Raw genomic sequence first — 16,807 nt, forward strand, 5'->3', positions numbered from 1 at the left:
ACAAAGTAAGCATATCCTTCTTGCATAACCTACAAGGTAAGCAAGGCCTCCTCGCATATACTACAAGTTGAGCATGGCCTACTCTACAAGGTGAGCCCGTCTTCCTTGTATGCACTAGATAAGTGGTTCCCAAACTGTGCGCCGCGGCTCCCTTGGGTGCCACAACGGCCTGTGGCCAAAAGTGGACGGCCAGTGTGGGGGTTTTTTTTGTGTGTAAAATATATATTTTTTGCATGAAGAGTAGAGGGGTTGGTGGTGTGGAGTAGAGCGTAGCGGCAGGGGGGGTTGTGATTAGTGGGGGGAGAGCTGTCACTGTGAAGCGACAGGCAGCAAATCCTGCGGATGCCTGTAGCTGAATGGGGTCCTACAACGCAGTGCATTGTGGGAGATCAGACAGGAAGTGTCTGATCTGAGGAATGATGCTGCAGAACGCAGCTGACGATCACAACTAAAAAGGTAAGTAAGGGGGGCAAAGGGAGAGACCTGGAGGAGGACAAAGAGAGACATATAGGGGCAAAGGGAGAGACATGAAGGAGGACAAAGGGAGAAACATGGAGGGGGCAATAGTAAAGAGACTGAGGGGGCAATAGGAGAGAGACGGAGGGGGCAATAGGAGAGATGAAGGGGGCAATGGGTAACAATAGCACAGTTTTCTTCTTCTTTAAATATTTATTACGTTATTCTGACCCAACTTCTTAAAAAACGGGACTGTTCAGTAATTATTTTGGCTTAAGGGAGCCTTGAGAGAATTATGGAGACCCTAAGGGTGCCTCAAACTGAGAAAGTGTGGAAACCACTGCACTAGATGGTAGGTATGGCCTTCTCTTGTATACAGTTCTAGGAAACCATGGTCCCCTCACCAGAGATACAGATGTGTCCACAAACATCTATCCTCCGTACGTAACAAGTCGCGCTACACAACGCGGCAGCTCCGTGTGACTTTTTACCTTCAAATGCATATTATTTGCACAGCAATGCAAACAGGTAGCACAAGCAGCATGCCTATGTTGTGTGTGCAACTGCGGGTGTATCTGCATGTGAAATGCTACGTTACAGCCGCTGACACTGTAACGCAGCATTTCGCATGCAGATACACCCGCTGTCGCACTCAGAACATAGGCATGCTGCTTATCATTTAAATCAGCAGAAGCTGCTTGTGTTACCTAATTGCATCACTGTACGAATATGAGGATGCATTCTAAGGTAAATAGTTGCATGAAAAGACTCTCGGCGCTATAAAGTCAGGCCACAGCACGGCGCCACTAGAAAGACTGTTTAATGCACAAGGAGGCTAGATGTGTAAGGTCAAATCTGTAAGCATTGCTTAATACTGTACAAGTAAGCACTACATCTTCTAAGTAAGAAAGCCAGGCATGTCAAACATGCAGCCCGTAACCCGCATGTGGCCCAAATAAACATTTTATGCGGCCCGACTGTGTGGGCCCAAATACAAATATCATGCGGCACAAACCCCTGCCGCAATCGGAACTCAGCCCCGTTCGGGTAGGGTTTACTGTATTTAAAACTGGGAACGCTGGTCTCTGAATCTATCAGAGACTAAAGAAGCCTCTGATCGCTTCAGAGGCCAGCATTCCCAGTGATGAAGTTCGCATGACCTCACCCGCATTGAGAGGAGCCTGCTGGATCTAGTTAGTTCCAGTCAGCGGCAGCATCTAAGTGGGAGCGGTGCCCAGCGGCCAGCGTGAAGAGAGTTAAGTAAGAGAGAGGTAAGTACTGCAGTGGGGCCTGTTCTACACTGGGAGGAGGCACAGCATAAGGGGCATTACTGGGGGCACAGCATAATGGGCACTACTGGGGGCACTGCATAATGGGCACTACTAGGGGCATTACGGGGGACACTGCATAAAGGGCACTACTGTGGGCACACATAAGGGGCACTACTAGGGGTATTACTGGGGCACTGCATAATGGGCACTACTGGAGGCACTGCATAAGGGGCTCTAATACAGGGGCATTGCATAAGGGGCTCTAATACAGGGAGCCTTGCATAATGGGCACAACTATAGTGGCATTGCATAAGGAACTATTATACAGGGGACATTGCATAATGGGCACAACTACAGTGGCATTGCATAAGGAGTTCTTATACAGGGGCATTACATAATGGGCACAACTACAGTGGCATTGCATAAGGAGCTCTTATACAGGGGCATTGCATAATGGGCACAACTATAGTGGCATTGCATAAGGGTCTCTAATACAGGGGCATTACATAATGGGCACAACTACAGTGGCATTGCATAAGGAGCTCTTATACAGGGGCATTGCATAATGGGCACAACTATAGTGGCATTGCATAAGGGTCTCTAATACAGAGGGGCATTGCATAAGGGGCACTGCATTAGTTTTTATTAATAATAAACCTTTCAAAATTGCATATAAGACTTTTTTTGGGGGGGGCCCACACACTCTTAGACCTTGAATATTCGGCCTGGTTGGTATTTTGAGTTTGGCATTGCTGTTAAGCAGTTATAGAGAAAGTCTTTTGTGCCACTGTAGAGATAATTTTAGAATGTTATTTTGTTATTCATCCTCCCTCTTGGATGAACCTTTTATATAAAACATGAAAAGCATACTGTACTGCTTTTTAACGGTCATACATGATAGAACAGAGGGTTCTAACTGTCTTTACAACTATTCCTGGAATTCAAACATCCATTTCAAACAAAGGAATATTTCTTGTACTGCGTAAGCATACTGAGATGTATTCCAAATGGTCATTTGATCCATTACTATGAATAACTAAATATACTATTAACAATCACTTATCTGATTAATGTACGTGCCGGTGAAAACTGGTTACAAAATCTTGAATGCACAATAAATATAGGTTTAACCAGAACAATGTGTAAAATGCCAAAAAAAAAATTGTGTCACATATATACGGACTGATAAATATTATCATATGACACAACTGACTAATTAATAATAAGGAGATTTATGTTCTTACCTGTTAAATCCTTTTCTTGGAATCCATAGGGAACACAAGCTTTACACTGGGTATAGGTGGATGAGCTTGAGTTTGGGCACCAAACAGTTTTTCTCCAAAGCAGCCCAGGATCCCTCAATCCTATACCCTGCCATTAGCCTCCAGCCTCAGGGACCAGTTAAGTTAACAAGTCCCAGTCGAGGAGCAAGAGGAAAGAGAAGGAAGACCGGCACACACTCCGTTCAAACACACAGTGTAGGTGAAAAGGGGAACCAGTAACAGTGCAATACCACCGCAAGTCAGTTGTGTCAGGGTGGGCGCCCTGTTTCCCTATGAATTACAAGAAAGGGATTTAACAGGTAAGAACATAATTCTCCTTTTCTCTCTCATCCATAGGGATCACAGGACGTACCAAAGCTGTCCCTCTAAGAGAGGGGATGCTCCGAAGCTGCGCTGAGAACCCTTCACCCAAAAGCCGCATTAGCGGAGGCGAAGATGTCAAAGGAATAGAACCTGAGGAACGTATGGGCTGAACATGTGGGTGCTTTATAAAGCTGCTCTGCATAGGTGCCATGTCTAGCTGTCCAAGAAGTGCCCACTTGCACCATGGCCACAACATAAGCCTGGCAGATAGTCAAACAGAGGCATCTGGCCAGCCTCATTTGTGAAAGTCATACAGGACAAAGATGAATTCAGTCATACGGAAATCTATTGTCCTGTCTACATAAATCTGGAGGGCCCTCACTACATCCAAGGAGGCCAGCTCCTGAGAAGAGTCCGGTACTTGGAATGAAGGGACCACAATCTCCTGGTTGATGCGAAACCTGGAAACTAAAATAGGGAGGTAGTCCAACCGTGTCCGAAGAATAGACCGGTCCGAGTGAAAAATAAGAAAAAGGGGAGAGACAAGACAATGTGCTCAAGTCAGAAACCCCACGAGCCAATGCAATGGTGAGGAGTAAGACAGTCTTCCATGTAAGCCAACGAATGTCTACTGTGTCCATGGGCACAAAGGGAGATGACTGTAGAGCCTGAAGAACCAAAGATAAGTTCCACGGAGCCACCAGGAGAACAAACTGGGGTTGTATATGGAGTACACCCTGTAGGAAAGGCCGTACAATAGGCAACAGCGCAATCTGTCTCTGGAAGAGGACAGAAAGGGCTGAAACCTGTACCTTTAATGAAGCAGGATGGGGGCCCAAATCCAGACCGGCCTGTAAGAAATACAGGACTCGCAATAGCCGGAAAGATCATGAGTTGAAGCCTCGAGGCGAACACCAGTCAAGTTCTCCAAACTGTGATAAATCCCGGCTTCAGAGCATTAAGCACAGTACAAATGACCGGCTGTAAGAACCCCTTAGCTTTCAGGACGGATGTATCAAGAGTTCTCCCTTCAAAGCAAGACGGGCCAGATCCAGATGGAAACTATGGCCCTAAGACAGTAAATTTGGCTAGAGAGGTAGACGCAACAGAGAGTCTATGGAGAGACCCAAAAGATCTGCGCACCAAGCTCTTTGCTGCCAATCCGGAACCACAAAGATCATGGTGGCGCCCTTCAACTTTAATTGGCGGAGGATCTGAAGAATCATTGAGATTGGAGGCAAGATATACATGAGTGTGAAAGTCCATTGAACAGCACCTGTCAGAAGAGCTCCCGAATCCCTGGTATATGAGCAGTATCTCGGCAGTTTGTGGTTGTGACGAGATGCTATCATGTAGAGGTGTGGCAGGCCCCAGCTCAGAACCGGGAGCTGAGAGACGTCTGGGTGTAGAGCCCACTCACCCAAATGAACATCCTGGCAGCTGAAAGTCCGCCTCCCAATTTTGGAAAGGGATGTAGACCTCTGACAGAGACGGAAGATGCCGTTCTACCCACTGAAGAATACGACTCACCTTCTTCATGGCGCCACCATTGCGAGTGTCGCCCTGATTTACGTAGGCAACGGCTGTCCTGTTGTCTAACTGCACCTTGACAGGCCGATGCTGGAGGAGGGGCTGTGCTAGGCAAAGAGCTCTGAAAATGCTCTGAGCTCCAGTATATTGAGGGGTTGCTGGCTCTCCTGAGTCGTCTGCCAACCCAGAAATGTCTGATGACAAGTTACCGCCCCCCACCCTGGTGGTGAGCAAGACCAAGTCCTGGATCCAAAAGGGCCTGCACCTTGTCCTGGTGGAGCCACCACAAGAGGGGGTGACAGAGAGAATTATTGTCTGAGACTTGAGATGTAAGTGGAATTTGTTGCACTGGGCCAGAATCTCCATTTGTAAAGGATGAGAGTGAAACTGGGCATACGCCACCATATCTCAAGGTGGAGACCAGAGATCCCAGGACTGATCCTTGGCCTTGCTCTACAGACAATAGGAGCAAAAATTTGTAGTTTGTGGCCTTAGAAGGAAGGAAAGCTACCATAGCCACAATCTTGTCCATTAAGGTATTTAAGGTATTAGAAATTTACCAAAAAGGGAAGATCATCAAAGGACTTCTTAGAGTCTGCGCTGGCGCACAAGGTACTTAGCCAACACCTTAGAGGTTAGGATATCCATGTCAATGGCCCCCTCCCAAAGATAGGAGCTTGCTTCCCCGACATGGTCTACCAGAGAAAACAATTCAGTTTTGTGGGTCCCCATACAGAGACCCTCCTCCACAGCATTTGCCCATCTTCCAATTGACGCAAGGGATGGACGTGTAATAGCACCCGTGCTGGAGTAAATCACCTTAAGAAAAATATCCAGCTTCCTATCCATCCCATCCTTAAGGGAGGACATATTAGGGATAGGAAGGGTGGTGGATTTGACCAGTCGGTCAATGGGAGCATCTACTGGAGGAGGAAACTCCCATTTTGCCTTATACGCAGCTGGCAGCAGATAAAAAGCAGCAATGCGCTTAGAGACTTGGAAGCGCTTGTTAGAGTGAGCCCATGTCTCTACAAAGAGGTCTTCAAATTGAGCAGAAGGAGGGAACTCAGCAGCCACTTTCTGAATGATGTTTAAATACCAGGCATCTGACTTTGCTTCGAGTCCTTGATCAAGAGTGCAGACTTAACTGCCTTTAATAGGGACTCAACATCCACTTGCCCACTTGTGGTAGGGAGTCCTACAGGATTGAGGAGGTCTCACCATCCGAGGTAATGGAAACATTATCCTCGTGATTGGCGGAGAATTAGAAATCAGAGAAGGGTATAGAGCTGTCCCTTCTGGTAGGCATGCGCTTGGACGGCAGGTCCTTGTCTAGCATCTGGAGAGATGCTGACACCTGCGCCAAACCCTGCAACGACTGACTGTCTAGCCACCTTGCCTATGCGAGTAGAACTATCCTCGAGCACCCGCACACTCGCCTGAACAGCCGCAGCTCGGTACGCCCCTGTCCGTCGCCCCTGCACCAGCTGCAGAGGAGTCCCGCCAGTCCAGGTAGCCGCTAGCACCATCAGCAAACGGCATCCTTGTCCTGGACCGCGGAAGTGCTCCTCTCCCCCGGCACCACCGCCTGCCAACAACCTCCACTCTGGTCCTCCCGCCCAGCACAAGGCGGCACACCTCAACACAGCCACCGCCGTCCACAGGACACCACCAGCGGCCATGCACAGAATGCCACTCAACCCCGCCCAAGGGGAAACCCCACGCCCCTCCGTGTTGCAGACCAGCATCACCCACACGGCTCCGGCACCGCCCACCTCTACAAGGAAAAGACATTTTGCTCACACCCCACCTGCAACGCCGCTACCACAGGCAACCTACCGGTAGGCAAGTTGCATGCATGCCACTCTGAGCGGGACAGCGTTTCACACGCCCAAGTCACCACACCACCTATTCCACGGCTACCAAGACTGTAGACCAAAGGTCTAGCAGGCAAGACGTGCCGGTCCTGAACCGCACGGTTAGGAGCCCCCTAAAAGGGTCCACCAACCTTCCCACCGAGCCAGCCAGCCATTACCACCCCTCCCCCCCAGGGACCAATCCAGCGCAGCATTGTGCCTCTGCAATAAACGTTTTGGCCCCACACCACTGTGTAATTTCTTTATTTCCACACAAACACCGCATCACACCCACACCCCCCTACCCTGCACATCCAGAAAGCGCACCTGACCAACCCCCTTCTTTCACTCTGCTCCCCAATGTGTACGGCTGCGGCTGCAGCTCTGGTGTGCGCTGTGGAGCCCGGCCACGGTCACTGACTCAGGGCCTGATTCAGAGCCAGACGCTCTGACCAGAGCGCTCGCTCTGAATCAGGGCCCTCCTACCTCTTTATGGAGCGGCCTCATGGACGCTCACATAGCTGCGGGTTACCACCCACAGCTATAGCGAGCGTCCATGATGATGGTCGCGATGGTAATCGGGCTTGCGACGAGACCCTGCGGTAGGGTCTCGCTGCCGCAAGCCCTGGAGTGATTTTGGCTCTATCAGAGCCAAAATCACTCCCACTGACATCACTACTGATGTCAGTGGGGCCGGACTCAGACGGAAGGGGTTCCCATGGGAACGCCTACATCTGGCAGCCACGCCGCCGGCACACCCACCAAAGGGAGGCGTGCTGTCAGTCACCATCGACAGCACGCCCCCTTTGGAGCGAGACCCGAAGCGACAGCTTGGCTGTCGCTATGCGGGTCTCGCGCATGCGCACGACGGAGCTCCCTCCGTCGTGCGCATGCGGGCACCATCGACCCGCTTGCGAGCGTCCTACGCTCGCGAGCGGGTCTGAATTAGGCCCTCAGTCACCAGTGCTGCAGCTGCCAGGGATCGTCAGAGTGGCCGTAATGGTGTCCTATAGGATGCTGACTCACTGCCTGCTCAATAAAATAAACTATGTTGAGGCTGCTTAAATGCAGCCCCGTAAAACAGTGCCCGCACCATGCAGACACCAAACGAAAAACTAGTCCCTGAGGCTGGGGGCGGGGTATAGGGGAGAGGAAGCCTAGGCTGCTGGGAAAAGAAACTTAACTGTTTGATGCCCAAACTCCAGCTCATCCACCTATGCCCAGTGTAAAGTCTGTGTACCCCCTTATGGATGAGAGAGAAAACTAAAGATGTAATAAAACAAAAGCACTTACTTTCACAAGTACTGTTACACAAACTGATTTTTAAAGAACTATAGATAATTAATTTTTACTTTTTGACTATACAGAGACGCAGACGTAATCGCATTAATTAAATAAAGAGGTTTCAAAATCATCATTAGTATTAAGAGTAATACCATAGCACAATTAATACTATACCACTATAAATTAATATTATGTAATAATCCACAACAATTTACACCAAACGTCACAACGCCGGTTTCAGTTAGCCGCAGTAATTTAAAGCGTGAGGAAAAGGGTGGTAGTATCTGACCTTTACGCTCAGAGCTATTCAATTACAACCCCTTTTCCTTGCGCAGAGAAGTACCCGGAGATACGGGTTAACGTGTTCGCTGCATATGTGATAAGGGCACTCACCGCGGAAATCTGCATTTAGGTCAGCCTGCGGGCTTATTGTGGGCTGTAACTGAATAGCCTCAACCGTCAAAATAGCCCGTGGTTAATTACCGCAGCTAATTAAATGTGGCTCACTGTGTGTTTATTGCTAATGATAATATTCTCTCTTTCTATACAGCCTCATCTTATTCTGTATCAGAAAATCGTATTTACCACAAGCCTTTCTCATAGAATGCAGCCTCATTTAATCAACTACAGCTTTGTTCCTCTAGAAAGCTATTAACTGTAGCTGTCTACATTCTCTTCAGCTGTAAGTGGACCTGCCAACTAGACACGATGGAGGCAGCCATTTTGTTGCTTGGACTAGTGGCCCTGATTTAGTGCCGGACTCTGAATCAGGGCGCTTTTTTTTTTCTTTTGGAGCGGCCTCCTGGCCACTCGCACAGCTATTGCAAGCGGCCAGGATGATGGTCGCGATGGTCAGTACCATCGTGACCATCGGGCTTGCGACAAGACCCTTGTGGTTGGGGCTTGCGGCCACGAGACCGAGAGCTTCTGGCTCTAATAGAGCCCGAAGCTCTCCCACTGACATCACTGGTTGTGTCAGTGGGGCGCCCACAAACGGCAGGCATTCATATGGGAATGCCTCCGTTTGTGAAGCCACCCCCACGCCACGCCTCCAAAACGGTGCGAGCTGTCGATCAAAATCGACAAGCGCCCCCTTTTGGTGCGAGCGACGGAGCGCCCGTCGCTAGCCGGGTCCCGCGCATGCGCACGTCGGAGCCGGCTCCGGCGTGCGCAGTGGCCTAACATCGACCTGCTTGCGAGCGCATAGTGCTTGCGAGCGGGTCTGAATCAGGCCCAGTGTTCAATATAGCAATTTGCTAAGATGCTGCAATATCACTGAGGCACTGGCCTGATTTATATAATTGGATTGATGAGCTACATTGCTATAAACATTAAATCAGACTTGTGATGGAACATATCTAGGATCCGTGTTTATAGAGTTCAACTGTTCATAATATTTATGTTTATTACCACCCAGATATTTTATATTCAAGATGGCGCCAACCTTAGAAGAACAAGGGGGGGTGGCAAATAGATATACAATATACACACATTTCAATATTTTGACTATGTAACATTGCCGACTTAATGATATTATGCAGTTAAGTGGTAAACAGGTCAAATGCTTTTGATGAAAGGTCCACTTTAAGCTTGCTAGGGAGATTCTGCATTGGTGGACCGTAATGAATTAGCATCCGTATTGCCTTATATAGCAATTTAAGTTTTATGTGAAAAGTGTAATGCTTACCTCATGTTTGCCAAGACATTCCCTGGGGATAAAATAATAAAAATAAATTAGGCATGTATAACTAGGCCTTTATATAAAAATGGATTCATTAATAATAATAAGCATGATCTCCAGCAATGAAGGGCAAGTATATAATTCTGATAAGTGATCCCTGATCCTAGCACATTTCCTTTGGGGTGAACGAACACTAAGGGCCTGATTCAGACCCACTCGCCAGTCTGCGTTCGCATGTAGCCTGCCGATGTTTGCAATCTGTGCATGCATATACGCGTACTAGTCCATGTGATCGGGAAGCGTTCGCTCGCTGAGCACAGACAGCTCGCTAGAATTAGTGACAGGATAGCGGTTTATGGGTGGTGACAGGGTATGGTCGTCGGAAACGGGGGAGTGGTGGTGTGAACGCAGGTGTGCCTGAGCGTCTTAACGCCGTTTCAGAGGCGTGCATAATTAAGACGCAGTATCATCGTACACGTCACATGGTTGTTTTACACACAAGCACTCGCAGTGCTTGCGGCACGGTATGGTCTACCACAAGTGCTGCGTTCGCTTCCGATGGTACTCGATGTTACCGATGGTTGCATTCACATCCTGGAGATGACGTGCATAACTGGGCGACTTAAGACAGGCTGGTGGGCATCTGCATACACACCACGATCGCACATCAAGACATAGTGGGCATGGTAATGCCTTGCCGTGCGATCACGGATTTGCATACTTTTGCTGCGTGCAAACGCATCTAGCGAGCGGCTCAGAATCGAGCCCTAAGATCAAAGTAGAGTAATAAATAATGTAGTGCGCCACTTATGGTTGAGGCTGCTCCTAAGAGAAATTGCCAATTCTCTTTTTTAGCTGAAAACAGCTACAAACACAACATCTAATTTAATTGGAGCGCCAATACTAAAAAGCTAAATACAACTCATGGTTTTTGTACAAATAAATGTAATATCCATTAATAATTACATAACATGTAGAATATAAAGTTAAAAAAGCCTTCAATCAAAAGGACATAAATATGGACATGATATTTTTCAGCAATAACTGTGCAAAATCAACTCTCACGGATGAATATCCAATATAATATGGTTAATTAGAGCAGCTGACTTGATACAAATGTATCACTAGAAAAAATATTCCAGCAAACCTACAAAAGTCACTGGTAGGTGTGTACTTGCGTTGGCCCAGAACGTATAAATGGGAGCTTGGGAAGATGTAGAGTGACTTGCTGCTGTGCTCCTGGTCGTGTAGGACAGAAGAAATGACCTGACTGCAGCTCCACTTCCAGCTATTCTCCCCGTCCGTACTGTCCTTAGCTCACTGCAAACTTACATTCCCCGCACTGGTCAGTGCTGAAGGGTACTCACATAAGTCCAGAGACTTGCGGTTGGCCGCTGTAAGATGCAATTGGGGCAGCTGCTCAGTCACTGCTGTGTCTTGGTTGTGAGCAAAATAAGATGCAGTAGCCAGCAATTGTTAATTTGATAAATCTTCCTACTTTTAAGGGATGACTGGGGGGGGGGGGGTGTCATCCCTCAGATGTAGGAGATGATCACTTAATGCATCTAACATGGCAGGAATTGTGTAAGAGGGCCACACGTTACCCACTGCTGGCGCATAGTATCGCTATCTCACAGCTAGGTAATGTTGTGGGTATAAAATAAATGTACATTAGGAAATATACATGTGTGATTATTTTTTATTGATATTCATTATGTAGACATTAACACGCCCTCTACATTATCATATATATATCTCATTAGAATGGTTTTAAAGCATGGATTGTGCAATTACATGACGGGAGACACTTCATAATGACAGGAATCTGGCATGCATGTAAATAGATTTACCGTACAGAGCAGCACATACTTGTGGTAACATGGAAATACAGTTGAACTAGAAAAAATACATTAAACTGCTCATTTAATTAAGTCTAGTGGCAGATGGGCTAATCTAAATCTCAGTACAGCGGACCCTTCCCTCATCAAATTCATCCATATATAGTCCTTTGTATATTAATAATACGCATTTAAAAGTCATTTGAGCTTACAACCTACTTCACCTTCCTGTATTGTGACCCAGACAATGACTGATACAACATGATCAATTAGATCCCACAATAGAACCAAATATTGCTGATGTACAAGCCTTCTTGGTATTTGTTTTTTTTTGTTTTTAGAGAACTGCAAAACTTCAACTAGAAGCTGCCTTATATAATGAGAGTTACAGTACTAATAGCATTCACAGACACACATGTAACAGCTCTTCTTTAAACTTCATTTCAATTATCTTTCTCCAGAAACTTTTTCATGAATATTTGGGACTATTAATAGCTGTTTTGGGAACGATACTAGTACTGTAATATTTTACATTCAGTGATCCCTTAAGTCTATACAATATATCAGATTGTAATGGGAAAGGAGGTGGACAGCTGCTGGTAGTGAATAAGGATCAGCTCAGCTACTGGCTGGACAGCAGCAGCTCTTAAATTGAGCAAAGACTGAAACTGTCATCAGTATAACTTTGTATTGTAAAAACTATAAAATCACAGACAGAACAAGCTGGATTGGATATTTGGTGTGGTTTAACACCCATGATCTGCGCAGGACATGCTGAATCGCAACACACTAATCGGGTACTCTTTAGTGGCTTACAATGGATAAAGTGCAATCTGGTTAGATGTGACCAGCAAGATCGATGTGCTGAGTGACAGGTGCTCAAACAGTGCGTCTCACAAAAATATTCTCCAACAGTAAACTTACAGTAGCATTATTTCCTAACTTTGCTTAAATGTCTATAACTAAAAAGAAAAATAAACCTAAGTACCAATTAAAAATTATATATTTTAAGTTACATTTTTTTATTTTGATTGTTCAACAAGGTAATAATTATTATCATCATCATTTATATGGCACCACAAGTGTTCCTGCAGTGCCTTACAAGTACATTAAAAAATAAGTGAACAAGAAACCAGTGACTTACAGTACAATACAATGCAGGACAAGGTTTATATACATTGCTGCATTAGTGATCATAATACTCAAAAAAATAAGCAGCAGGCAGTCAGCAACCAAGTGTTAGTGTGCCCTAGTGGGGAGTAAGGAGTAGATGAATGTAGAGTAAGAGGAAGCACATGAGGGGAGAGGGCCCTGCTTATGAAAGCTTACATTCTAAAGGGGAGGGGCAGACAAACATACGTGACACAGACGGGGTAGGCAGGGAGGACGGAGCATGTAGCAGCGGGTTAGGTCGAGGGCTGGAAGGCCTTGATGAAGTAGTGGGCTTGAGAGTCCATTTGAAGATTAGTAGAGAGGTGGAGAGTCTGATAGCGAGAGGGACAGAGTTCTGGAGGTAGGGAGCAGCACGTGCAAAATTTTGGAGATGGGAGTGGGAGGAAGTAATCAGATGACAGGAGAGACGACGTGCATTTGTTGAGTGAAGCTGGCGGGAGTGTGAAGGGAGAGGGGGTCAGAAATGTAAATGGGAGAGGATTGGGTTAGGGCTTTGTAAGTGAGTGTAAGAACCTTGAAAAGGGTTCTGAAGGGGAATGAGAGCCAGTGAAGGGCTAGTAAGAGAGGGGAGGGAGATGTAGACCGTTTGGATAGAAAGAGGAGCCGAGCAGCAGCATTGAGGACAGACTGGAGAGGAGAGAGATGGGATTTGGGGAGGCCAGATAGGAGGTGGTAACAGTAGTCCAATCGGGGAGATGACCAGTGAGTGGATGAGGGTTTTAGTAGCATCTTGGGTGAGAAAAAGTCTGATCCTGGAAATATTTTTGAGATGGAAATGGCAGGACTGCAAGAGGCGCTGAATGCGTGGTTTGAAGGAGAGGGAGGAGTCCAGGATCACTCCAAGACAGCGCACTTTGGGGCTAGAGGAGATTGTTGTGTCGTCAACAGAGAAGACATAGAAGGAGCGATCAGAGAGGTAGGAGGACAGCCAAAAGAGGACAGTATCACTTAGACCAAGGAATTGAAGGATTTGCAGGAGGAGTGGGTGGTCCACAGTGTTAAAAGTAGCAGAGAGGTCAAGGAGAAGAAGCGGAGAGTAGTTGCATTTGGATTTGGCAGCAAGGAGATCACTGCTGACTTTCGTAAGGGCAGTTTCAGTGGAGTGGACACAACCGAAGCCAGACTGACATGGGTCGAGGAGGGAGTGGGAGGAAAGAAAGGCGGTTGTAAACAATATGCTCATGGAGTTTGGAGGCAAAAGGGAGGAGAGAGATAGGTCTGTAGCTAGAGAGAGTGTTTGTAAAACTGAACAATCAAAAAGAGATAACAAAAGCAGGTTAAAGTGTTATGTGGGCAGGTATAAAACAGTATAACTAGAGCATTAACAATTCCAGAGTAAAAGGATAAATATTACCAATTTAATAGTAAAGTTGAGAAAGGAAAAAACTGACTTTAAATAAAAAAAAAAAAAAAAAAAAAAGGGGTGGGGGGTGTAAAAATACAGGATCAAATATTCTATCAGTAGGAAGCTGTCCTATTTAATTAACAAGGCTACCAATGGATTCAGGAAGTATCATAATATTATATTTTTTATGTCTAGGAGTAAAAGCAAAAGGTCTTACTGATTTTAGTTCAGCTTAGCATATTTGAGAATTGTTAGTAAATAACTCTGATTTATTTTATTTTTTTAAATCCCAGCTGTAAATATTTATTTTATTACTTGGCGTATCCATGTAAAAGTTATACTTTGTGTCAAAGCCAGTGATCAATAAAAGCAGAAGGGAACAGAATGCGTCTGTTACCATTAAACCACAGATCAGAGTCATGTTCTGCTTGTCACAGAGAGACAGCCAGACATCTCATCATCATAAAACATCCTCCTTAACAGGAAGCAATAAAAACATGCGAAGGATATTAATGTAACATGAACCCCGTCTCCTAAAAACAGTCCCCAATGTGTAGCATAATTGAAAGAACATGCAAAAAAGTCAGACACTTGTCTGCAACAATGGCAGAATTAATGAGAGTAGCAGCCTTTTCTTGGAAAACAATAGCGCTGTCTCGGTGACAGCATGTTAAACTGCTTAATTTCCAATGAAGTGACATGCATGATAATCTTTTGTGCCAGTTTAAATGTAAGTTGTTGGATACATTAAGTAGAATACTAATATACATATAATTTTCAAATGAAGTACTTTTGGAATGTTGTTCAAATAACGGGAATTAGTTATCTTTACAATACAGGAGTATCATTCTGTGGTCAGCAAAACTTGTCTGACTTATGAAGATCCCCTCATCTACCTAACCAATAACTTCACCTGCATTGTATGGTATGTACAAACCAACAATAAAATCCAGGTTTAATTACACTTATACAGCTACATATACGCTGATCTTGTACGCCCATCAGGAAGTAGTGTACAAGTGCCAGTAGTACTTACGTTGGTATGGGGACTTTACACGGAGGGCAGGGCAACGCGGTCTGGATAAAAGCAGGCTCACTAGGCTTTTCCCACGGGCCGGCTGGCTGGGGCTGAAATAATAAAAATTCATGTTCTAAATGATTTTATTCACATCTACTTGTTTTAAAAGGTAACAATATAAAAAAAAGTTTCAAAAACAGTGGTTTCCCCCAGACTCAATAGATTCTGGAATTAAATTTACCATTGAATGTGGTTGTGTACTGGACATTATACTATCGTTCACTCAAGACCTAAATTATTTAATTAAATCTAATACATTTATTATTTAAGAAAACCTAAAAACAAAAAAAACTGTTGCAGCTCTAACAACCAGGACTCTCTCTACTTCTTCTACCAGTCTGTAAATGTCAGGTAACATGCATACATAGGATACCGTTTGTATTCTCCTTATTAGTACCATGCTGTACACTCTACACATAAAAACCATTAATGATATGGAAAAAAACATGAAATAATAATAATAATAATGGCTGTATAGTGTCAAATAAAGAAAATAGAAAACAAATAGAAAAAAATATTATAAAAAAAAAATACAGCTGCCTATATTTTTCATTGAATAAAAAAAAAAAAAAAACATTTTTGAGAAAAAACCCAGCCTGTTAATGTTGATAAGGAATACTTCAATTCACAGCAAGCCATGTTGCTAAAAAGGCTGCACATGCGCAGAAGGACCTCCGGGTCATAAACACGGAACTCTTCTCATCGCAAGGGACAGCTCTTTTCAGAGCTGTCCTTTGCGATGTCTCTTTTCAGAGCTGTCTTTTCAGAGCTGTCCTTTTTCTGCAAAGAGCTGTCCTTTGCCATTCTAAATGCAATTGTAAATGCATACCAGCGTTATTAACGTTAGTGTGCGTGCAATTAGTACGGGATATATCACATCCAGAATGCAATGTTTGATACATCCCGTCCTAAATCCTGGGTATTACCAGATTCTGACCACGCCACATCATGTAATCCATCTCTCCTACTGCAGCTGGGCCTGGGAACGGAACTAACAATGCGATCGCTGATAGAAGGGCCAGGAGGAGGACTTCGCTACCACTATGCGACTAAGGTAAGTGGAAGGGGAGAACATGGAGGTGGGGGAGAATAATAGCAGGGATGACTGGGAGGATGGATAGCAGTCAGGGTGTGGGTGTTGGGGGCGGAGAGTAGCAGGGTGTACGGAGGGGGAGAATAGCAGGGTGTTAGGTTAGCAGCAAGGACGGGGGCAGTAAATAGATAGCAAAGAGGATGGGGACAGTGGACTCTATAGCAGAGAGGAGGGGCGCGGGGGATTTGATAGCAGAGAGGAAAGGCGCAGGGGGTAGATAGCAGAGAGGAAGGGAGGGGATAGTAGAGAGGACGGGGACAGGGGACTCGATATAGAGGACGGGCGCGGGGGATTTGATAGCAGAAAGGAAAGGGGGGGATAGCAGGGAGGACAGGGGACTCAATAGCAGAAAGGAGGGGCGCAGGAGATGGGTAGCAGAGAGGAAAATCCTATCCAAAAATAAACTGCATTACTATTTTGTTATCAACAAATAAAAATGTATTATTTAAAACATTTTTCTTTTTTTTTTCTTTTACTCAAAATAACAGGATCATGAAATTGGGCGCTGGTAATCCCGAAATCCCCAGATAAAAAAATAAATAAAAAGGGATTTTGGCACTGGGATTCCTAACTAACAGGTACTGTCAAGCTGCTCAGCATGAGCCATGACCTTATT

At 45.5% G+C, this 16,807-nt stretch overlaps 1 protein-coding gene across 1 annotated transcript in view; it reads right to left on the bottom strand.

Annotated features, from left to right (window-relative positions):
* Positions 1-16,807, bottom strand: part of NFXL1 (nuclear transcription factor, X-box binding like 1) — a 140,872-nt gene that overhangs the window by 46,747 nt on the left and 77,318 nt on the right. The window contains exons 15-16 of the mRNA XM_088475275.1: positions 15,057-15,148; positions 9,671-9,692 (exon numbers count right to left, since the gene is read on the bottom strand). Of these exons, the coding sequence (XP_088331401.1) occupies positions 9,671-9,692; positions 15,057-15,148 (114 nt within the window). The remainder of the gene's footprint in view (positions 1-9,670; positions 9,693-15,056; positions 15,149-16,807) is intronic.

The sequence above is a fragment of the Taudactylus pleione genome, unplaced genomic scaffold, assembly GCF_031769625.1.
Source record: "Taudactylus pleione unplaced genomic scaffold, aTauple2 ptg000169l, whole genome shotgun sequence".
NCBI classification, from domain to species: Eukaryota; Metazoa; Chordata; class Amphibia; order Anura; family Myobatrachidae; genus Taudactylus; species Taudactylus pleione.